This window comes from Cibotium barometz, chromosome 65 (genome assembly GCF_041138505.1).
Source record: "Cibotium barometz isolate CiBa-2024 chromosome 65, ASM4113850v1, whole genome shotgun sequence".
NCBI lineage: Eukaryota > Viridiplantae > Streptophyta > Polypodiopsida > Cyatheales > Cibotiaceae > Cibotium > Cibotium barometz.
Window position 1 is genome coordinate 15164869 of NC_141110.1, and position 25476 is coordinate 15190344.

At 38.4% G+C, this 25476-nt stretch overlaps 1 protein-coding gene across 3 annotated transcripts in view; it reads left to right on the top strand.

Moving 5' to 3' along the window:
• The window catches only part of LOC147602957 (DNA ligase-like protein), a 50252-nt gene extending 46199 nt beyond the window's left edge, over positions 1-4053 (top strand). The window contains exons 1-3 of one of the 3 annotated variants that reach the window (XM_086797349.1): positions 843-1514; positions 3223-3306; positions 3404-4053. In XM_086797349.1, coding sequence (XP_086653475.1) covers positions 1071-1514; positions 3223-3306; positions 3404-3556 — 681 coding nt within the window. In that variant the 5' untranslated portion in view covers positions 843-1070 and the 3' untranslated portion in view covers positions 3557-4053. Of the gene's footprint in view, positions 1-842; positions 1515-3222; positions 3307-3403 lie in introns of those variants that run through there. The other 2 variants (XM_086797350.1, XM_086797348.1) reach the window with 2 other exon arrangements.
• Positions 4054-25476: the final 21423 nt, after the last annotated feature.

Below are 25476 nucleotides of genomic sequence, written 5' to 3' on the forward strand. Positions count from 1 at the left end.
CTGGTGAGCATGTTTGGCTTCATGGAAGGGTAGTTGCCTTGATGAAGTAGTTGTACTCTTGTACAGGGCGGAGGTACCTGTGACGAGATGGACATGTGGAGCATGTTAGGCTTGGGCATGCATATGGATCATAGGGGTGGTGCCCTTGTGGACTCCAATGGCATGGCAAGATATTTTGTGGCTATGTATTATGCTTATTTTCTTTTTGTAGGTACTTGTAACTACTTATGGCTTTATGAATATTTGCGACACAGTTGGCTCTTGCGCCTGTGTCTGACTCTTGATGTAGCCGATGGAACTAGCCAAAGTTTGTTTCTCGATACCGTTGGCTCTCATGCCCGTATCTGACTTCGGATCCCGGATCTGGACTTATGATATCTTCTTGAACACGGACTATGAATATATTGGATTTTGGACTTGAGCTCAGCTCTTCCTTTGCAGTAAGCGATGGATATCCAATTGGGATTGTAATTGGTATAGTCACCCACTTCGAGGAAGTTGGGCCATGATTATTGATTTATGGAGACTCATCTACTCTTACCCGTTTATTTCAGGACAGCCTTACTCATCTAAGGGCAGTTTTACTCAGTTGCAGTCAACTGCTTATAAGAAGGGGGGAATGTCACCATTTGGTCCTCTCTTCTGCTTAAAACCGATGTCTGGTGGGCACCGGACATCAAAGTGGAGAGATGAGAATGGGGGGTTTCCAAGAATCACAGGGTGACAGACACCCGTATACAGCCAGGATTTGATAAAGGATTGTCAAGGCACTACTTAGAAAGAGAGTTTTTGTGTGAGATTTGGACACCAGATGTGTGTTTTGCAAGACTTTCCCTTATGAACGGTTTATAAGGTTATCTGTTCACACTGATTTAAGTCGGTTGATATTCTATAGGCTTTGTTAAGAGCATACACAATGGGTGGACCTGACTTTTAGCCTTTGTACACACAAAAAATAGGCGCCCAAATCTCTCGGTCGATTTATGCTTATTATATATGTTGATGGCAGCTGTCCTTTCTCTCCATGTTTGGGGAGTCGTGAGCCTTAAATATGGTGCTTTTTGATATTTATGGCGCTACCCTATGCTATACATAGGGAGTCGGCGTCTTACGGGGGGCCTCATGTACAGGCGAAGGACATCTCTCCCTCTCTCTCTCATATCCACACAAATACAGGAGGCCGCCAATTGCTGTGCAGTTCTTTTTCTGCTGGCTGCCTCCAAGCTGGTTATACAGCTTGCCGTATAGCACCTATTCTCTCTCTCTTCTCCTGTATTGGAGCTGGCCGCCTGCAGTTTATGTTATGGCTTTCACTGGTTGCCTACAAGCAACAACCCAGCAAACAGGCCATACAGAAACAGCCGAACAGTAGCTGTACTTTCATACGTGGGTTCTGCAGGGAGACAACAGGCCGACAGCTGTGTACCTCTCTTGTTCGTCAGGCTGCAGCAGCAGCAGCAGCAGCTGGCATCTTTTTCTACCTCTTACCTCTTGCTCGACTGGTTGCTGCTGAGGTACATGCAATGCAGCAGGCTGGTTATCAGCTAGTTCTCGACCAAAAACAGAGACCCTACAGTGCTTGGTTGTAAATGGAAGTCTCTGGCTTCAGGCTTGTGGAAATCTTGGAAATCTGGTTTTGAGAAAACACCCTTATATCTCATATTTGTAACACTCTGTAATAGAAACATTATTCCGAAAGGGGGTCAGGCCGTTTCGACCTTAGTGCTCTGTAGTGTCTATTTATTTCCTTCTGTTTAGTGTTTGTGCCTTTGTGGATCTAAATCCGTGTTTGGAGTTTTTCTGGATCGGTTTGCCTAACTCCACTTTTGTAAATTGCCAAAACAATTCTTAGATGTCAACCGTGGTCTTCCAGAGTCTCACTATAGACCAAGATGTTGTCTAAAAAGTCTACCATAAACTCTCATGTATATGGAGGAATTATATCATTCATCATTTGTTGGAAAGTTGGTGGTGCACTAGTGAGTTAAAAAGAGTAATACCAAGAACTCAGAATGCTTATATGTAGTCTTAAATGCAGTCCTATAGACATCATGCTCAAATAGTATCCTGTTCTTAGATCAATCTTTAAAAAGATTTTGCTTATTAAGACAATTGTAATCCACACATTCTTTTAGTTTGATCTTTCTTGTTCATGAAGAGAGCTGGTGCTCCCCATGGTGATTTGCTAGGTCTAACATGACCTATCCCGAGGTACTTCTGAAGCTGTCTAGCAACTTCATCTTCCTCATATTGACTTCCTAAACACTGGCTGTTCCCCAAGTATAAGTCAGTCTTTTGGTTTGCACAATCCTTTTTGGAGGTAAACCATATGGCATTCAATCAACGAGATCATCCATCCTTGACAATGGATATTTATTCTTAATGATAAATTATTAAGACCCTTGTAGTTTACGCACACTCTGTTAGTCTTACCTTTCTTGTACACCAAGAAATCTGGCGATTTGATAGGCCTTGCATGTTGTCCCATCTGGGTTCTCCTAAAAGTCCTCTAGCAACTTCATCCTCCTTAGATTGACTCAATCCGTCAGGTTACTAAACACCTATGGTTCACACCCCTCTTCGGAGATAAATCAATAGGGAAGTCAATCAACAAGGTCATCTATCCTCGGCAATTGTCTTTTTCTTTATTGGAAAACTTATTAAGACCTTTGTTATTCACACATTCTTTGAGTCTTATCTTTCTTGTCCACGAAGATAACTGGTGCTTCCCAAGGCGATTTGCTAGGCCTAACATGCCCCCATCCAGAGGTACTCATGAAGCTTTGTAGAAACTTCATCCTCCTCAGACTGACTCAACTTGAAAGGCTGTCTAAACATTGGCTATTCCCCCAGGTATAAGTTCAATGTTGTGGTCTTCACTCCGTGTTGGAGGTAAACGTTAATGATGCCATTAATACTTAACACATCTCTATATTTTAGGTGCAGAATACTTCAGTTTTTTGTAAAATTGAACACTTCTTTGTGGTGCGTTATTAGACTACGTTACTTCAGGCAAGGTACAGGGGATGTGAGGACTAAAGAATTGCTTGGCATTGCCAATTCCATCACTTGTACCTCTGGTGGTCCCCTCCCTTACGTAGATTGTCTGTGCAGATGTTGGTGCTACTTGTCAAGTGTTGCTTTGAAATCGAGATGTATATGACAGTCTGTGGCTTCATTATGTTACATTTTTGTTGAGCTTCAAATCATGTTGTGTTTCAGAGAGAAGAACTGGTGTGCTCTTCAGAGGCCTTTGTTGCAGCGATGTCGTCGATACGTGGCCTTAGTCCCCATGATGCAAATACAGTACGAAATTTTCAAAAAACCATCCTTTATGTAATGTTCTCTCTTTTGTGGACCCATTTTATAGCCTGGGTTGAATGCGTTTTTACTATTTTAACAGCTGCTGCAAGGTATTGGGTCCATAAAAGATATTTCTGGAGCCAGCAAAGAAGAAATATTGGATTGTACAGATTTGTCTGCTGAGAAGGCTGATGCGATTGTAAGATTCTTCAATGATCCTGAGTATTACATGACCCCAGTCCCTAACCATTGATATGTCTGTAGATACTAGCAAGCTTGTCATCCAGCACAGCCCATCCTTTTATGTGAATTCTGAGCAAGCAAATCTAGTAAACGTTCAATAAAAGACATACCCACTGAAACCTTCCTAGCATCTGCATTATGATGTTGTATAGAAGATTCTCTCTCTCTGTCTCTCTGTCTCTCTCTCTCTCTATACATATATATATATACATATATATATATATATGTATATGTATATGTGACCAGCTTGTAGAATCCAGGATAGACACCACATGACACCTCCCCCCCTCTTGTATGGGCGATCTCCCTCAATTTTTTTTTTTTGCAGAACAGAGTCATCGTTACATTAGCTAGTCGTAAAAGAAGATTTTGTTGATCCCACAAGAGCCTAATAAATAATATAGAACTGACGTTTAATGAAAGGGAAAAAGGTTAAGGAAACAATGTACTTATGACATACCACTAATGGATTTGTTCAAAGTTCTTGAGACTGTCATTATATGTGGAGTGCCACCACATGTTGATTGGAATGTTAACGCACTTTTTTAAGGATCATGGTAATGGCCCTTGCTCATGTGGCATATTGTGGTTGGCAAGAAATTAAAGGTGGAAAAATTACAATGCATCTTATCTTCTTATCTCAAATTAAATAGAAAGGAAAGAACTGGGGTGAGGCATTTCGAGACAGACACGTCATAAAATGCTCGACTTTCCATTTATCAGGTTCAAAATAACACAAGTTGAACTTATTTTGAACTCCATAATTCTCTTGTGGGCAAGTTCCCAGTCCCACTGTGGTGGGGAGTACATGGAAAGTCTGGTAGATTGTAATTCTTTAACACTATTAGTATCCCATTTTTTTGGCTGGCAGTGAGCTCCTTGCTAACTGCCCAAGCGTCATTCCCATTTAGGTCATGCACGAGTAAAACTATCAACCACGCAAATGCTAATTTTTGCTAAAAGGGAATCCTTTTTCCCCTGCATAATTTAGTGATAATTTGCTGTATGTGTCAATGATCCACCCATAACATTTTAAAGGCTTCACACCATCCATGGAGTTATCACTGCCAACTTCATGCGCCTTGCCCATCTCAATACCCTTGCTTTGGATCAAGAAAGGGTTCCAATCCAAGACAATGATTGCATAGAAGTGTTTCACGCAGGATAGCACAATTCTTTCAGAATAATCTGACTTGGCTGAATACCTGTAACTGTTGTGTCTACTACATCACCATTCATGTGTAAGATTGTAACTATTTTAGTTATGATTGAAGCTTGATAAACATTAATTATTTCTCAAAGCATATGAAACATATTAATGTCTAGGTAGATAGTTTCGAACCTTAAAACATGGCACTAAGTGCAAAGATTTAACTTTCGTTAGCTACATACATTGTAACTAAGTTCATGGTTATTTTGATGAAAGGTCCACCTCATATATGGATACTTAAAGAAGAAAATCATGTTTACTCATCTTTTCAATTGATGTATAATAGAGGGATGCTACAATTGTAATGTGTAAAGCGACTCGGCTTAACAAACTATTAAAAGAATCCAACATTATTTTTGTAATTTAGTAAAAAACAAGCATGGTTGTTGAGGAAGAATATAGAGCTAGCATAAACACAACTTTAAAATCTATGTAGCTTAGAAGCAGACATCCACCCACCACTGATAGAAAAGAAGTGGAATCATCGGATGATGAAGAAGAGAAGCCCACATCACTATAGAAGGGGCCAAATACTAAATGGTTTAAGCAACACTTAGATGGAAAAGCTTCACCAGCAATTACATAAAGAACCAAAAGTAGTGGAGCAGAAGAGGTCTAAGGGTCTCAGCTCACATTGTAAATATGGCCTTCATGGCTAAGATAATGAAAGTACGTGAACAATCCACTTTGGAGGTGTTACAGATAGTAAATGAAATGAAAAGTGAGGACCTTACACAATAAAGTGAGAGAGAGAGAGAGAGAGAGAGAGAGAGAGAGAATGAACGAGAGAGCTTTTACATAACACTTCAATGCATTAGATTTCAACCCACCACAATATAAGTGCCCTCAACCTCTTCTTATGCTTGAGATTGTGGCTCCAAGCTTACAATGCTCTACCACACCTTTCTTGGTGATGTGGATGCACAAGCATCCACACACTCTTATGTGGCTCCAAGCTTACGAAGCTCTACCACACCTTTCTTGGTGATGTGGATGCACAAGCATCCACACTCTTAGGTGTAGTTCCCACGTAAACACACACACACACCTTATAGGCTTCTACTTCGTGTACTCTCTAACACCCCCCTCAATGCCTACGTGGCACTAAGTATAATGAAGGCATTGGAGTTTCACCCTACTCACACTAGGGATTGCCTTTATAATATAGGCATGTACAAGGTTTTGGCTTGTGTGTTTCTAGAGATGAAATTCTACTAGTGTTATATAAGTTTATCACTAGTAGAAGAGGTAGAAGCATAGTTTGCTTCATCTTTGGTTACACCACTATTGCATTCGCGGCTAAAGTGGCCTACTTGCCCACATTTATGACATGTCTATTTAGAAGGATCCTTTTTGAAGCCTTTTGTTTCAGTGTGACCCTTTTTCTTGCAAAAACTACACTTCAATTTAGATGTGGGAAAAAATGCTTGCTCGGAAGTCGAATGTCGATGGGGTAGCGCAATGTCTAGCTCCGTTACAAAAAACCAATCAAGACTCAAAAAAATTACACCAAATTTTATAAAGCTTTGCCCTATTTGCCGGGCTCAAGGCTCAAATAAGAAATATGCAGTTTTTGCCGGGCTCAAGGCTCAAATAAGAAATATGCAGTTTTTTTTCTTTTTTATGAGAAGAAGATAAGTATAAGAAATGGCTTAAACTGTGGGTCGTTAGTTAGGAGCTGTGTGGGAACTGTAGCTTGTACATGTGGCTCTAGCTTGTATGTGGCTCTGTGTGAATGTATGCTTATACACTTACATACACAGTCACGCGGTGACGTTTTATGGCAGCCCTCTTCAAATGGCCTTCTTGTAGTAGCAGGTGGCATAGTTTTAAGCACTCCTATGATTCTCCTTCGTGCCTTGGACTGCACACGGCAGCCACACAATAGCACATGGCAGCCATGTCATTATTATTTTCAATGACATGTTCAGGTACCTTGATAGTGATGAGAAGTCCAGCCAGCAGCCAGTTTCCCATGTGGTTAATGGTGCCCCCGAGCCTCAGGATTCCCCTGTTAACACAGTTTCAGATCAAGGTAATCTACATGGAACTGCCTCACTGACATGTTTCCATACTTCAAATCCTTCTAACTTTCCTTTAGAATTTTCAGACAAAAACTTTAGAATTCAGGCTATCAAATTCTCTTTTCCCTTCTATACTCGAGGCTTAAGTTGTTCAAATAGCCTCTTTTGCATTCCTACTCCTCAATGCATTCGATTTCCACCCACTACAATATGAGTGCCCTCAACCTCTTCTTATGCTTGAGGTTGTGGCTCCAAGTTTACAAATCTCTACCACATCTTTCTTAGTGATGTGGATTCACAAGCATCCACACACTCTTATGTGACTCCAAGCTTACAAAGCTATACCCCAAACCTTTCTTGGTGATGTGGATGCACAAGCATCCACACACTCTTAGGTGTAGTTCCCATGTACACACACACACACCTTATAGGCTTGTACTCTATTAGGAGGAAGCATTAGCAGATCCATATTGGACAGGGGCATGTAGTCAGAGTATGACTCAATTATGAGAAACTATACTTAGGTATAACTCAATTATGAGAAATCACCCTTGGGATTTTGTAGATAGTCCTACAAAATGAAAGGATATCGGCACCACCAAGTGAGTTTAGAAGACTACGTATAAGTTTGATGGTAAATTGGATGGGTACAAGGCAAGGCCAATTATGAAGGGTTTTACACAAGTCAAAGGTTTTGAATTTCAGGAGACATTCACCCCTACAACTAGATTAACCACTATTATTACAATACTAGTCTTGGTGGTTGCTCATGTTATTTGGTGGTAATGCAGATTGATGCAAAGGTAGCAGTTATGTATTTCCATCTCAAGGAGGAGATTTAGGTGACCCAACCCCCTGGGTTTGAGATATCTAGTTCAGAAAACAAAGTGTGCAGACTCTAGAAGACATTGTAAGGACTAAGAAATAGGCCCCTTGAGCATGGTACCAAGGTGGATAGATACTTTGGTACCATGAAAGTAAATTTGTACATTTTTCCTGAGAAAGGCATATATATTATCATTTTCTTATATGTGGATAGTCTCATGATGGGAAAAGGGAAGAAAGGATCCAACAAACATAGGAGATGTTGAATTCGGAGTTTAAAATGACATACCTTGGGGATATGCATTTCTGTTTGGGGATTGATCCTTGGGAGAGTCAGTCGAAAGATTCATTTCCAACAAAAGTGTGTAGGAGAAATTTTGAAGGCATTTGCCATGGATGCGTGCAAAAGTCAATGGTTATACCCATCGATGTTGATGACAAGCTACCTATGTGAGATGTTTCTCTACTTGTGGAAAGGAGTACATAAAGTTGGTGGGGAGATTGATCTTTTTATGTAACATGGCATGGCATAAGTTTGATAGTTGATTTCCTTAGCAGGTTCTCAAATTATCCCCAGAAGAACCATTGTAAGAAGATAGGGATGTGGGTGTTAAAGTGTGCATGAGAAATTATGAAGGCATTTGGCAACGACTGAGCCCATTAAGGTTGATGAAAAGCTATATATGGAAGATGCTTACCACTTGTGGATGTAAAGTACAGGAAATTAGTGGGGAGTTTGGTCTTTACGTGTATTACACTACTTGACATCAGGTTTGTAGTTGGTGTCCTTTAACAGGTTCTCAAATTCAGCCCCGAGAGAACATTGTTGGAAGGCTAGGATGCGGGTGTTAAAGTATATCAAAGGTGCCATTAGGTATGGCATCACTTACATATCGGGAAATGCCTGAAATGGATTTATGAATCAAATCGGGTGATACCTTGAGTGGATTTATGACTCAAAATGAGCAAGAGTTTATGATAGCAAAAAAGGTGCTTGATTGGGTCTGGAAATACATCCTGGTGTATCAGCACAAGAAGCAACCTCCTATAGAGGCATTTTCTTTTATAGAGGCCGAGTACAAGAAGATAGCATACGTTGCTTCATGCAAAGCAATTTTCTTAAGAAGGAGTTTCAGAGATGTGTTTTTCTCAAAAGGGAGCGATAATGTTACTATGCGACAATCAGAGTTATATGGTGATTGCTAAGAATCCGGCATTTCATGCTAACATGTGAAACACAATGAGAGACAATATTATTATATATGTGACCTTATCAAGTATGGAGAGTTGGAGCTTACTGACAACACCAAATTTATGTAGATCTTTCATAAAGGCTCTTGGTAGAGATTTACTCAAGCACCATCTTCATCAACTCGACATTCAATCAAAGATGCAGTCCACCTACAAGTGGAAATTAAGGGGATGTATTGGAAAAGCTCAATCCCCCCTTGTCACTTCAAGTGATGAACATGTGCCATCTCGTAAGCCCTCCTATATGAGGAATAGCCAATGGGAGAACCTAGGCATCTGGTAGTGCCAAGTTTAGACATTGGATGATAGTAGCCAAATGCAATGCTCTTTTTAAAATATATTGAGAGCATTAGTTAAGCTGAATGGCATAATTAATGCCGAGTGACATTGGATGATAGTTGAATGCAGTGCTCTTTTTTGAAATGTGTTGAGAGCACCGAGCACCTGATAGTGCCAAGTTTAGAGGTTGGATGGTAGTCAAAGACAATGCTCTTTTTTTGAAATGTGTTGAGAGCATTAGTTAGGCTGAATAGCATAACTAAGCCAAGTTTAGACATTGGATGGTAGCCAAATGCAGTGCTTTGTTTTGAAATGTTTTGAGAGAATTAGTTAGGCTAAATGACATAACTCTAAATGAAAAGGTTCCTCTGGCCGAATGGCATAATTGTAAATGGGGATGGGCATGGTGGGCTCTTCGAGTGGGCTTTGGAGAGATATAGGAACAACTTGTTGAGGGAAGAGAGGGATTATGGTACATCTAATCAGCTCCAATCCATATCTTTATACTTTTAAGTTGGTCTAATTATAGCCTCTGCATGTCACTTCAATAAGGACCTCTTCTTTTTTTATTCCCTGCAAAAAGTAGTGATTAAAGGAACATCTCTCATTTTTTTGGTGCATGCAAAAAAGAGTGATTAAAAGAACACCTCTTTTTTTTGTGCTTTCAAACTAGGAGAGAGTGCGGGAGGGAGAGGGAGAGATAGATAGATAGATAGACATATATATATATATATATATATATATATATATATATATATATATATATATATATAGATAGATAGATAGATAGAGAGAGAGAGAGAGAGAGAGAGAGAGAGAGAGAGAGAGAGAGAGAGAGAGAGAGAGAGAGAGAGCATGATACTGCCCTATTTATGACCTAAACACTAATTATTTGAAAAAGAAAAAGTGAATTCTATTTTTATGGTTAATTTCATTAAAGTTAATTATCAGTACACTAATCACAAGGTCGTTTGAAAGACACACATTCCCCAATTGTTAGCTTTAGGGTAAAATCTTTCAAAATATTCATTTTTAAAAAGTTCGGAGAACACTTTATAAGTTCTAAACAATGTGCGAAGACACACAGGTCAAGAAATCCAAAACCTCTTAAAAACTTGACATAAACAAAAATACAACAGAACCATCCAATGGCTTTTGATCATGACACTGTAGGTCCTCCCATCATACCACTCTATGAAATTTCCAAAAAGATATAAACACAACACTCCCCTAGGCACATCATGGTTACATTGGCATTGATCTTTGGGCACTCAAAATCCTAGCTAGATCTTCCTTTATGAGATGTGGTCGGTGTATAAAGATGTTATTGTTTGCATCAATCCCAATTACACGTAGATAGACAAAATACATGTGCTTACATGCAACAAACGCATGTCGGCCACGTGTTCTCATATGAAATTCTAGGACATGTACAACACTGTAGCTTTGTAATTGTGATATTATGACTGTCACCTTGCATCCTTGAAGAATCAGTCTCTACTACAAACACCTCATGTTCCATTTTCTTCACGACCCTTTCTGTAATGATTAAAGATGACAAAGTGAGAGCATTGTCTATCCTCTTGGTTTCTATCTTAGATATTTTGGTCCTGTACCTTGGGGTTGTCCTTCTTGTTGTGTTCTCTTCTTGAGTACACTTCTCTCATAACTTTACGATGCTTGGACCAAAGGAATTTTTTATTATAAAAGTGTTATTCCCATTGAAATTAATTTTTATGCATAGAAAGATACATAATGGAATTGTTTTTTATTACAAAAGTGTTATTCTTAGTAAATCTGATTTTTATGCATAGAAAGATGCATAAAGGAATTTTTATTATTATAAAAGTGTTATTCCCATTGAAATTGATTTTTATGCATAGAAAGATGCATAAAGGAATTTGTTTTATTATAAAAGTGTTATTCCCATTGAAATTTATTTTTATGCATAAAAAGGTGCATAATGGAATTTTTTTAAATTACAAAAGTGTTATTCTTAATAAATTTGATTTTTATGCATAGAAAGATGCATAATGGATTTTTTAAATTACAAAAGTGTTATTCTTAGTAAATTTGATTTTCATGCATAAAGAAATTTTTTCAATTATAAAAATGTTATTCTCATTGAAATTGATTTCTATGCATAAAGAATTTTTTTTATTATAAAAGCGTTATTTTTATAAAAATTTATTTTAATGCATAAATAGATGCATAAAGAAATTCTTTTTATTTTAAAAGTGTTATTCCTATTAAAATTGATTTTATGCATAAATAGATGCATAAAAGGATTTTTTAAATAAAAGAGTTATTCCCACTGAAGTTGATTTTTATGCATAATTAGATACACAAAGAATTTTTATATCAAAATTAGAATTCTCTCAAATTCTATGTTTAAATTCTATGTTTAAATTCTATGAGTATTTGATAAATGAATAATTAAATACTCTAAGAGAGAAATTTCTATCTTTTATATTCACACGGATTGTAAAAAGAGAATTCAGGAAATCTATCGAGATTAAAATATTCAGATAAATGATTAATTTATTCCTCATTGGAATTCGTAACTAATTTAGAAATCAGTTAAGTGAATAATCAAATAAAACGGAAAGCTTCGAACTTCTCACGAGGAAGCGCTTTTGTGAAAAGATCGACGAGGTTGTCCTGTGTTGGCACATAGGCCAAGCTGATCTCTTCCTGCTGAGAGTCTCTTCCTGACATAGTGATAATGCACCTCAATGTGCTTTGTGCGAGCATGAAAAACTGGGTTTCTCACAACTGCCAATGCGCTCTGACTGTCAGTGTAGATAGAGGTGGTAGACTCCTGTCCAACACCCAAGTCAGCCACCATAAGCCGTCTGAGCCACACACACTCAACCGTAGCTGTGAGAGCTGCCCTGTACTCAGCTAGAAGTGGCCACAATAGGTTGTTTCTTGCTCAACCAAGATATGCATGAGCTACCGAGTATGAAACAAAAACCACTTGTGGACACTCTTGTGTCATAGCAACCAGCCCATCTAAGTCCGAAAAAGCATGTAAATCTGGCGGCAATGATCCCCCCTTGGGATAAAACAACCCAAGATGTATGGTGCCACTCAAGTAGCGAAAGATGCGTTTAAATGCCTTTCAATGGTCAGACCCTGGGCTATGCATAAACCTGCTCACTTGTGAGACTGCAAACTGAATGTCCGGCCTCGTAATGCATACATAAATGAGGCAACCAACAGCTGTCTGATAGAGTGTGACATCAAAGTGATCTCCAACATCATGAAGACTCAACTTCAAACCTGTCTCCATTGGAGTAGCAATAGGCTTGCAGTCTTCAAGGCTAAATCTCTGCAACAATGTCTCAATATACTTTGTCTGACACAAAGCAATACCTCCATCACACTGCTTAAATTGTATCCCCAAATAATGATGCAAATGCCCCAAATCTGACATCTCAAAAGAAGCATTCAAATTAGCCTTAAAATCAGCAATATGACTCTCATTTGGTCCTGTGAGCAACATGTCATTGACATAGAGAGTAATGATTAGATGTACATCATCCACACGTTTAACATACAAAGTGCTTTCTGTTGGACTATTCTGAAAACCATGTGCAGTCAAATATGCATGTATCTTTTCATACCAAGCTCGTGGAGCTTGCTTTAAACCATATAAAGCCTTTTTTAACCTGCACACTTTGTTTTCCTGCCCTCTGTGAACAAAACCACGAGGCTGCGATACATACACCTCCTCATGCAAATCTCCATTCAAGAACGCAGTCTTTATGTCCAACTGATGTACATTCCAACCATTATGAGCTGCCAATGCACAAATGCTACGAATGGTAGTCATACAACAAGTGGGAGCAAAGGTCTCATCAAAATCAATGCCCTTTTCTTGAGCATAACCCTTTGCAACAAGCCTAGCCTTATAGCGATTAACATTGCCATCTGGCTTTTGTTTCAACTTAAAAACCCACTTACATTTAATGGCCTTTGTACCAATAGGCAAATCACACAAAGACCATGTACCATTCTTCATTATAGCATCATATTCACTTTGCATTGCAGCCAACCAATTTTCTGATTTTTGTGCCTCATCAAATGAAAGAGGTTCTTCCTCTTCACACATATTAGACACAGCCAAAGCATAACAATCTGATGCATAAGAGGCATGCTGAAAACATGAATGAGTACGACTAGACATAGGTGCATCATTTTTACTATCACGCAAGGTTTGCACTAGCCATTTAGGTATACCTCTAGCCTACTCATTTTCAGCCCTATCCTCATAAATTACATCCTGTAAATCTGCATCAGAAATAGGCTGATCTATGATGTCGTTTGAAATCTGCATAGGCTGAATATTTGCCTCATTAGGACTTACATTTGAATTCCCACCTGTAAATAGAGACAACAATGTATCAAATACATCCCGTGAGCTCACACCTGTGTCTTTGGTACATGATAACAAAGGCTGCACAGCATCTTCCACAAAAACAACATCTCGACTAATCAAGATATGCTTTGACTGCGGATGATACAATCTGTAACCCTTGCTCTCAGCACTGTAGCCAACAAAAATGCATTTGACAGCCTTATCATCCAATTTTCTGCGTTGTTGCACAGGCACTAAAGCATAGGCCAAGCAACCAAAGACACGCAAGTGACCAATAGAAGGCTTCCTGCCATGCCAAGCTTCGTATGGAGTAATAGATTGCAAGGCCTTAGTGGGACACTTCATGCCATCTCCATAAGTGACCTGTTTTTCCTCTCAGCAACACCAACGGAGGGTGCCCACATTAGAATTGGATACATTTTCAACCATAAGCAAAAACTGTTTGAAGCACAAAAACACTTCGGACTTTGCCTTCAGTGGATATACCCATGCATGTCTTGAGTAATCATCAATGAAAGTCACGAAGTACAAGTGTTTACCAAATGACGGAGTTTGCATAGGCCCACATACATCACTATGTACAAGTTGCAATTTGCGATTGGCCTGCACAGAACCATCCTTTGGAAATGCAGAACGCTGTATTTTGCCCAAAATACAGCCTTCACAAACATGTTTCAATGGTGCCTCAAGAGGGGGCAATGAAGCAACCATATCAAATTTCTGCAAACGCAGCAAACTAGCAAAGTTCAGATGACCAAAACGAGCATGCCATAGTTTTGCATTTGAAACTGCCTTTTCATCAGAAACTCCATTTGCTGAATCTTCCACACACTTGTCATAAGAATTGAGCCTATATAGCCCACAAAACAAGGTGCCAGATACAATAATCGTATCACCAGAAGTCAAATCATGAACAGTACATCTATCATCCACAAATTTGACTACAAGCCCAAGTCTAGCAAGCGCAGAGACGACAGACAATAGATTCTTCTTTATCCCTGGCACATACAAAGCATCTGAAAGTGTAAAAGCGCTGCCATTTGCAGCAGTAAGCATAATTTTACCAATGCCCTTCACTGGGTGAGAAGCATTATTGGCACATGTGACAGTATTCCCATTAGGGACAGCCTCAAGAGAAGTGAACATATCACGATGCGAGGTAATGTGCTTTGTAGCACCACTGTCAAAATACCATACATGAGAGTCAATAGAAACTGCCAAACATGCATCATGTACAGATGGGTCATACTGGCAATACACGCTAAATGCCCATTCTGTATCCTGCACAACATTTGCAGAATCTGCATTTGTAGAAGCATCGGCTATTGTGGCTGCATTTGACTCTTTCTTTGCCTCTTTAGCCTTTAGCTTAGGGCAATTCTTAATGACATGATCAGTTGCCTTACAATAGTTGCACCTGGTCTTTTTCTTGCCTTTATCAAGAGCCTTCTTAGACTTATTGTTACTACCTGTGGAAGGAGAAGAAGTTGCAGACCTATTAACAGGAGAAGAAATAGTGGAAGGGGCTGCCTTACCACTTCTTCTCTGCTAGGCTGCAATAAATGCCTGATCAACTGCACGCTGCCTAGCCCTGTTTTGCCTGGACTGCGCTTCTTGCAAGAGCTTATTGACTAAAGTATCATACTTGACAACATCAGGTCTGTCCTCAGTAACAAGTCTCCAGGCGCTTCAATTGAAAATAATGGAGGCCATGAAGAACATGCTCCAGCCTAAAGCCAATAGCAAAAGTCTGATATGATTCAGGTAAAGTATCAAGAACAGTCTGCACAAGAGAATGATCAGGAATAATCTCACCTGCAAAAATCAACTGTTCCTTGAGATATTTAATCTCAGCAAGAAAAACATTCATGTCATCATCTTCCTGCATAATCTTCGATTCTAGCTCTTTACGTAGGTAAGAGATTTTTGCCTCGTTACGACCTGCATACAAACCTGCTAGAATATCCCAAGCCTGTTTTGCAATTTTAGCTGAACGAATATGTGGGGTGATGTTATGTTTGACAGAAAGTGCAATCAAGGCATGAGCCTGCGCATCTTTACCATCCCAAACGAGCTTGTTCAGCAGTGGGTAAAACAGCAGCAACAGTAGAGCTACTAGAACCTCCAACATCCAATAGATCCTACATCCACAGAACCTGGACGTACATCCATACCCTGCACAATGTTCCACACTCCTTTTACAACCAAAACATGCTGCATCATGTATGCCCAAAGTGGGTAGTTGATGTCTCCATCCAATTTGTCATCAGCAGATAACATGTGAAATACATCATTGCTGTTATCAGCCATGGCCACTGACTGAAACTGATGCAAAAGCTACCTGCAATGAAGCAAAGACTGAACAGAAAACAACTTGTGCTATGTAGCACGGTCCACAATAGAATACGTATGCCTATTTTGTAGAAAACTGCACTGTCAAAATTTCTGCACAAAATGACGAAAACACCTGTGCAGAACTTGAAATGCAAAAACGGAGCCCGAAACGACCTCAGATGCACTTTTTGAGAACGCCCAGCCCTATGGGCTAATTCGTAGAGTGTAGGGACCTGCACGCGCTCGTGAAAGCTCACCTCAATCGGAGAATGTGAGTCAGAGGGTGTTGGCAGCGTAGCCCTGGGAGCCGATGCCTGCTCTGATACCAATTGTTGGAATTAGGGTTGCAGGAAAGCACACAAAGCTTGGAGAAGAAGAAGCAAGAATGCGCACAACACACAATGTATTAGATTGTGTCAATGTACAAAATATAAGTTAGCCCTAGAATGATGGGCGTATGTACAAGCCGGGGGAAAAAATCTCCTAAAGAGGGAAAAAGTGCCCCGACGGTCCTAAGTGTGTTCACACACATCACTGCCTATATATATGGCAACAAAAAATAGATGTGAATGTGTATGTGAGAATGGATGTGAATGTGTATGTGAAGAATGGATATGGATGTGTATGTGAAGAATGGATGTGAATGAATATGTAAAAGAATGGATATAGATGTGTATGTGAAAGAATGTGATGTGATGTAAAGAGATGCGATGTGATATGATGATGTGGATAGAAGTGATGTGATATAACGTGGATAGAATGTATGTGATGGGATGGTTATGAGAATGAATGTGGTGAATATGAATGAATGAATGTGATGGTGAATATGAATGAATGTGATGTGATGGATGTAAATGAAATGAGATGTGACGTGAATAGATGTGATGTGATGTGAATCGGGATAGATGTGAATGAATGAGATGTGAGGTGAAATGGATGTGATGTGGGTTGGGGTAGATATGAATGGATGTGATGTGATGAGATAGGGATATGGGTAGATGCGAGTGGATGAGATCTGATGAGGATAAATGAGGAAAGAAGTGATGAGATGAAAATGATGTGATTGGATGAGAATGGGAATACATATGAAATGGATGTGGATTAAATAATGTGGATTGATGTGGAACAATGTGGAAAGACAAGAGTTTGTTATAGAAATTGTATTTATGACCTGTTTTTAAATGACTGTTTTATGTCAAGAATTCTGGGGAAGCATTTTGACCAGCTTGTGAATGAGGTCGTGGAGACCTATTTGATAAAGTTGCAACAGCTGACGGAGAGTCAACGGAGGACGTCTCGTGTAGCAAGGTCATCCGAGGTCTTGACCAGCCGCTGTTCGATTTAAATGGTGAGCTTTCGGTACGGTGGATGAGGGACTAAGGAAGCGGCCTATGAGTGAAGCACTAGGTGACCTGCGAAGGATCCTAGAGGGTGCTGACCATACGGTGCTTGGGCTCTAGGTCGCGAAGATACCCACACGTCCGTCGAGGAAGATATTTTGGATCAAGGAGTAAGAGTTGTTTTCTGAATTCGGGCATGGATCTGGTTGCTTGACCTTGCTGGTCCTCAACGGATGAGTCCATGGCTCTTTTATATGGATCTATTGGTTGATCTTGCTGAATCTTCAACGGAGATTCCATTTCGATTTTTAGAAGTGAATATATTGCCGGGTACTATGACCTAGGAACTATTGAAAAGGCCCCTGAGTGGATAGGTGGTGAGCGTTCTGGTTGCCAATGATGCCATAAGTACACCGATGAAGGAAAAATTAGAAATTAGGATTCAATCGGATTAATTTTGGAGGATTATGATTAGTGACACTATAGTTTCATTAAATGATTGTTTTAAAGATAGCTGAATCTGTGAAAAAGGCAATTTCATATTGGGTATGTAAGTGGTGTGACTAGTTTTAAGTTTGCATGAATATCCGACTAGGGGGCTTGGGAACTCTTTTCCGTGGTACCTGGGACAAAACCTAACCAAACTCTTAAATGGATCCCATCACTACAGTGGTTGGGCGGTTGGCTAATAGGCTGGATTGATGGATCCCTAAAATGAGACTTAATTCTGTTATGGTACGATAGATGAAGTAAATCCCGGATAAAAATTTATTCTATGGAAAAGAATCAACGGCTGTGCCTCTCAATGAGGAAAAAAGCGTTGGTCTCTATGATCCAAGTGCAAGTCTTTTCCTTGACCTGACTATGATACTTACGGGCTCGATCAGATCAGTTTAGTTAGTTAAGGCTCTTGACTACGTTAGAGTAAAAATATCCTGGAGGAATCACCCGTGCTTTCTGGGTAAGGGAAGTTTTTCCGGGTTTTTGGAAGAACCAAGGGATTAGTCTCTTGTCCGGATATACGTGGGCGAGGCCCTGAGTGAGAGACCCTGTGCCGCATAAGAAGTGCTACTTCCGCTCACCCCAGAATTCGTTGCGCTGAGGGGACAGGGATCTCAGGTTCACACATTATGGACCGAACCTTGTATGTTGTAGTAGTTGAGTACTAACCCATATAGTGTGTACTCTTATCTTTATGTTATGTTGGTTGAGTAGAGAAGAAGAAGATAGAAGAAAATTCAGCTATCCATCTCTCTCTTGTGTCTTGCTCTTTCTTGTGTGTGTGTTTGCTTGCTAGAGTTTGAATCTCTTTATGGTATCAGAGCCTGGTTCATGTGAGAGCTAAGGAGGCAAGAAAGAGGCAAGAACAAGCAAGGAAGGAAGCGGTACTACAAGGTTTATAGCACCATCATCTCTTTTCCCTTCTTGGTTTAGGTACAACACCCCCTTAGTGGCTCTGGGAGCTACACATCTCCGATTGAGGAGCTATCTTCGTGGGAGCGGAGTTACAGGACAAGTATACTATCCTATTCGCGTTTCAGGCACGTTACGAGCCTCGTTCTGTCATTGCAGGGCATTTTTGGCAGTTTTTTGGAAGTTTTGGTAGAGAATTGTTTCTGCTCAAAATCTGGTTATTGCACTGCAGCAGTGCATTTTGGAAGTGCAGACAGGGTTTGCACATGTATTGTTTTGATACTGGGTGTATGTACATGTACTCTGGTCAAATTTGGTGACACACAGGATGTGCTGAAGTACCGCTGCTCTGCAGCAATTATAGGAGATACTGCTGTATTACAGGTTGCATACATAAGTTATCTTTTTGCAGGATATTTGATTGTTGCAGGAAAACATGTCTGATAGAATTAATCAAATTGTTAGTGAGAAGTTGAATAAGAATAACTTCCATGCCTAGAAGTTCAAAATGACCAATTTCCTAATGGATAAAGGATTTTGGGATTATGTAGAAGGAGACAATGAGGAGCCTCCAGAGTTATCTGAGGAGAATGCCACTTCTGCAGATATAAAGGCATTCAAGGATTGGAATCAGGGTGCAAGAAAAGTCATGTACTGGCTTTCAATTAGTGTCATAGGCACTATGATAGGACACATATATGATGCAAACACTCTAGCAGTTGCATGACAGAATCTGGTATAGATGTTTCAGACTAACACAAAGGCAAGGAAGTTGCAGTTAAAGCAAGAGTTGCATACTGTGGGAAAAGAAAAGCATGACCATCAATGAATATGCCTTAAATATCAAGGGTATTTTTGAATCCCTTGGGTCTATCAATGTATCAGTGGAGGATGATGATTTGGTGGGTCTCTCTCTCTCTCTCTCTCTCTCTCTCTCTCTCCCCCCCCCCAAACGTGGCCATTAGAGGCAAGATTACAGGGTTGATTGTTGAGGACAACAGAGGTGCATTCCCAGTAGTGATGGAAGAAGGTACATTTTTGTATTATGATTGCAATGTTCATGGAAGAAGATGGTACATGCTACATTTTTGTATTGTTACCAAGTCACTTGACTGGATTGTAAAGCTCACTTTCACTAATTATAGGATTTCAAAGACATGAAGATTCAACCAATCATGCCCTTTGGGAGAAACAACTTGAATCACGTGCCATCGTCAGGGAGTACGAGGCAAAAAAGAAGAGAGAACAGCAGGAACGAAGGAAGCGCAAGAGCGAGACTAACCTAATATGGAGATTGATGAATCAATAAAGCAGCGAATCATCTTTGAGACAATAAAGTTCTTCAATGACAGGACCCAAAGGATGGAAAAGAAACTAAAGTGTGAAATCTTCAATCGAATTCTACAACACCCTGCAGTGCTAGGATTACGAGATCAATAATCTAGAGAGGAGCTGCAAGTGCAAGCATCTCTAGTAGCTAATGTGCATAACACATTGGTGATTTTTAAGTAGCCAACAAACAAAGAAGAGTTGTTCTTAAAGAAAAGTATTTTGACCATGCTGATGAACTCAACTGAAGACATGCCCATTGCTAAGGTGGTAAGGGTTTTGCAGGTTTCCAAGCCATCCTTCTACAAGGCAAGGTCTCGTGTCCAAGCCACTTCAGATGATGGTAATGGCTTATTCTCTTTGGTGGCATGTTGGAAGCATCAACGTGACAGTACCATAACTGAAGAATTGAAAGAAACTAGTTTACTCATTTTGGGAATCTGAGTCACGTGTTTCTTCCAATAAGAAGGATGTTTGTAGAAAAAGATTAGGAAAGAAAAGTTACATCAAACACCCAGTCCATCTACTCGAGCCACAGGTATATTATGTTTAATTGTTCTAGTTTCAAGTGTTAACCAACTTACTAATTCATTTTATGGGCACATTCTTTGCCTAATTAGCACATTCATCATCTCTTGTGATTAGCCTAAATGATGCTAACTAACTGGCATAAAAAGTTCATATATGCTAGGTAGCATATTTCTCATGCTAGGTAGCATGTCTATCATTTTAAGTAGTATATCTATCATGCTAAGTAATATATCTATCATTCTAAAATAGTATATCTTTCATGCTAAGTAACATATCTTTCATGTTAAGTAGCATATCTTTCAATTTAGTTAGTATTTATTTCATGCTAAGTAGCATATTGTACATGCTAATTAGCATATTTCTTACTATAATAACATATTTTTCATGCTATAAGTAGCATGAAAATCATGATGTTATCATATCTTGCATCCTAAGTAGCATATCTTTCATGCTAATTAGCATATGTTGCATGCTAGGTAGCATATATTTCTTGCTAAGTAGCACATCTATATGATCATGATACTTTCAAGTCATGCTAAGGAGCATATCTTTCATGTTAAGTAGCATATCTTGCATGTTAGTTTTTCATGTATTTCTTGCTAAGTATCACATCTATTTGATCGTGCTAGTTTCAATTCATGCTAAGTAGCATATCTTGCATGTTAGTTAGCATATATTTCCTGCTAGGTAGCACATCTATTTGATCTTGCTAGTTTCAAGTCATGCTAAGTAGCATATCTTTCATGATAAGTAGCATATCATACATGCTAGTTAGCATATTTTTCACTCTAACATATCTTTCAAGCTAATTAGCATATCTTGCATGGTAGTTAGCATATCTTTCCTGCTTCAGGTCATGCTAAGTAGCATATCATACATGATAATTAGCATATTTTTCACTCTAAGTAACATATCTTTCATGCTAATTAGCATATCTTGCATGTTAGTTAGCATATCTTTCCTGCTTCAGGTCATGCTAAGTAGCATATCACGCATGCTAGTTAGCATATCTTTCACGAGATAAGTAGCATATCTTTCATGTTAAGTAACACATCTTTCATGATAAGTTGCATATCATACATGCTAGTTAGCATATTTTTCACTCTGAATAACATATCTTTCATGCTAATTAGCATATCTTGCATGGTAGTTAGCATATCTTTCCTGCTTCAAGTCATGCTAAGTAGCATATCGCGCATGCTAAGTAGCATATATCATACTTCAGGTCATGCTAAGTAGCATATTGTTCACACTAAGTAACATATCATACGTGCTAGTAGTTAGCATATCTTTCACGCTAAGTACCATATCTTTCATGTTGTTAGCATATATTTCTTGCTAAGTAGTATATTTATCGTGCTGTTAGCATATCTTTCAACCCAAGTAGCACATCTTTCATGCTAAGTAATGTATCTTTTTGGTTTTTTTATTTGTAGGTTGAGTTGTTTCATAGATTTAAAGCTTGTCATCCAGAATGCAAAATTCAATTACGTTCATTTGAGTATTCGAAGCCTTTCTTTGTTCGTCGAGTGAAGGACAGATATACATGTTGCTGTGAATATCACACATCCATTCACATCCCTTATCATTCATTCACATCTCGATTCACATGCTATCACATTCATTCACATCCTATATCATTCATTCACATCTCGATTCACATGCTAACACATTCATTCACATCCTATATCATTCATTCACATCCTATATCATTCATTCACATCCCGATTCACCCTATATCATTCATTTACATCCTGATTCACATGACATCACATCCATTCACATCCCTTATCATTCATTCACATCCCTTATCATTCATTCACATCCCAATTCACATCCTGTATCATTCATTCACATCCCGATTCACATCCTGTATCATTCATTCACATCCCGATTCACATGCTAACACATTCATTCACATCCTATATCATTCATTTACATCCTGATTCACATGACATCACATCTATTTATAGAATGTAAGAGAATTCTTATTTTTGATATAAAGATTCTTTACGCATCTATTTATGCATAAGAACAACTTTAGTGGGAAATAACACTTTTATAAAAATCCGTTTATGCATCTATATATACATAAATTCAATTTTAAGGAGAATAACACTTTCGAAATAAAAATAAATCTTTTATGCATAAATTCAATTTTAATGAGAATAACTGTTCTGAAATAAAAATAAATTTCTTTATGCATCTTTCTATGCATAAAATCAAAATTGATGAGAATAACTCTTTTGAAATAAAAATAAATTTCTTTTTGCATCTTTCTATGCATAAAATCAAAATTGATGAGAGTAACTCTTTTGAAAAAAAAAAATTTCTTTATGCATCTTTCTATGCATAAGTTCAAAATTGATGAGAGTAACTCTTTTGAAATAAAAATAAATTTCTTTATGCATCTTTCTATGCATAAAATCAAAATTGATGAGAGTAACTCTTTTGAAATAAAAATAAATTTCTTTATGCATCTTTCTATGCATAAAATCAAAATTGATGAGAGTAACTTTTTTGAAATAAAAATAAATTTGAAATTCTTTTATGCATCTATTTATGCATAAATTCAATTTTAATGAAAGTAACACTTTTATAATAAAAAATTTCTTTTATGCATCTATTTATGCATAAACATCAATTTTGATGAAAGTAACACTTTTATAATCAAAATATTTCCAATATGCATCTTTCTATGCATAGAAATTAATTCTAATGAAAATAACACTTTTATAATAAAAATATTTCTAATATACATTTTTCTATGCATAGAATAAAAATAACACTTTTAGAATACACAAGCGATGGGGATTACTCTTTTTGAATAATAAAAGATAAAACTTATTTTACAAAATTTAAGAAAATTGTTCCATAACCTCCTTTGTATGGCTGACCATTTTTTAAATTTTTTCATCCTCAAGTTACTTAGAAATTATCCCAAATGGTTTAAAGCATTCTAAACTAATCAAATTCCACTTTATACTTGGATCATAGAGACCAACGCTGTTTTCCTCATTGAGAGGCACAGTCGCCGTTGATCTTTTCCATAGAATAATTTTTGTCCGGGATTTACTTCATCTATCAAACCAGAATAAAATTGAGTCTCAATTTAGGGATCCATCAGTCCGGCCTAACCCCATCTAGTCCCATAGGTTAGCCAACCGCCCAACCACTGTAGTGATGGGATCCAATTAAGAATTTGGCTAGGTTATCCCGGGTACCAGGGAAAAGAGTTCCCAGGCCCCCTAACCGGATATTCATACAAACTTAAAACTAGTCACACCTCTTACACACCCAATATGAAATTGCCTTTTTCACAGATTTAACAGTCTTTAAAATAATCATTTAATGAAACCATAGTGTCACTGATCATAATCCTCTAATTATCTAGTTGAATCCTTATATCCAAACATTCCTTCATCGGTGTACCTATGGCATCATTGGCGACCAAAACGCTCACCCCCTGTTCACTCAGGGGCCTTTTTTATAGTTTTCCCAGCTCATAGTAACTGGCAATATATTCACATATCAAAATGGAATCTCTGTTGAAGAGTTCCTAGGCCCCCTAACCGGATATTCATGCAAACTTAAAACTAGTCATACCACTTACACACCCAATATGAAATTGTCTTTTTCACAGATTTAACAGTCTTTAAAACAATCATTTAATGAAACCATAGTGTCATTGATCATAATCCTCTAATTATCTAGTTGAATCCTTATATCCAAACATTCCTTCATTGGTGTACCTATGGCATCATTGGCGACCAAAATGCTCACCCCCTGTTCACTCAGGGGCCTTTTTGATAGTTTCTAGCTCATAGTAACCGGCAATATATTCAAATATCAAAATGGAATCTCCACACATCCATCTACATATTCCATACATTCATCCACATCAATCCATACGTCAATCCACATTACCCACACATCAATCCATATCATCCATACATCCATCCACATTAATCCACACTATCCACTCATCCATCCATATCAATCCACATTATCCACACATCCATCCACATCTTCCATACATTCATCCACACGTCAATCCACATCATCCATACATCCATCCACATCAATCCACATTATCCACACATCAATCCACATCATCCATACATCTATTCACGTCAATCCACATTATCCACACATCAACCCACATCATCCATACATACATTCACGTTAATCCACATTACCCACACATCAATCCACATCATCCATATATCTATCCACATCAATCCACATTATCCACACATCAACCCACATCAATCCATATTCATTCATAAGTATTCCCATTCTCATCTAATCACTTCTTTTTCTATCTCATCACTTATTTCCTCATTTATCCTCATCAGATCTCATCCACTTGCATCTATCCATACATCTCATCACTTCACATACATTAACATCTATCTAGTTTACATCGCATCTTATCACATTCATTTCACATCACATCTCATTCATTCACATCCCGATTCACATGCTAACACATTCATTCACGTTCCTTATCGTTCATTCACATCCTGATTCACATCACTTCACATCCATTCACATCCCTTATCATTCATTGACATCTCGATTCACATGCTATCACATTCATTCACATCCTATATCATTCATTCACATTTCGATTCACATGCTAACACATTCATTCATATCCTATATCATTCATTCACATCCCGATTCACATGCTAACACATTCATTCACATTATATATCATTCATTTACATCCTAATTCACATGACATCACATCCATTCACATCCCTTATCATTCATTGACATCCCGACTCACATCCTATATCATTCATTCACATCCCGATTCACATGCTAACACATTCATTCACATCCTATATCATTCATTTACATCCTGATTCACATGACATCACATCTCATTTATTCATTCACATTTATCTGATTCACATCACATCTCATCTATTCATTCACATTTATCTGATTCACATCACATCTCATTCTCATCACATCCATTCTCTATTCATTCTCATCTAT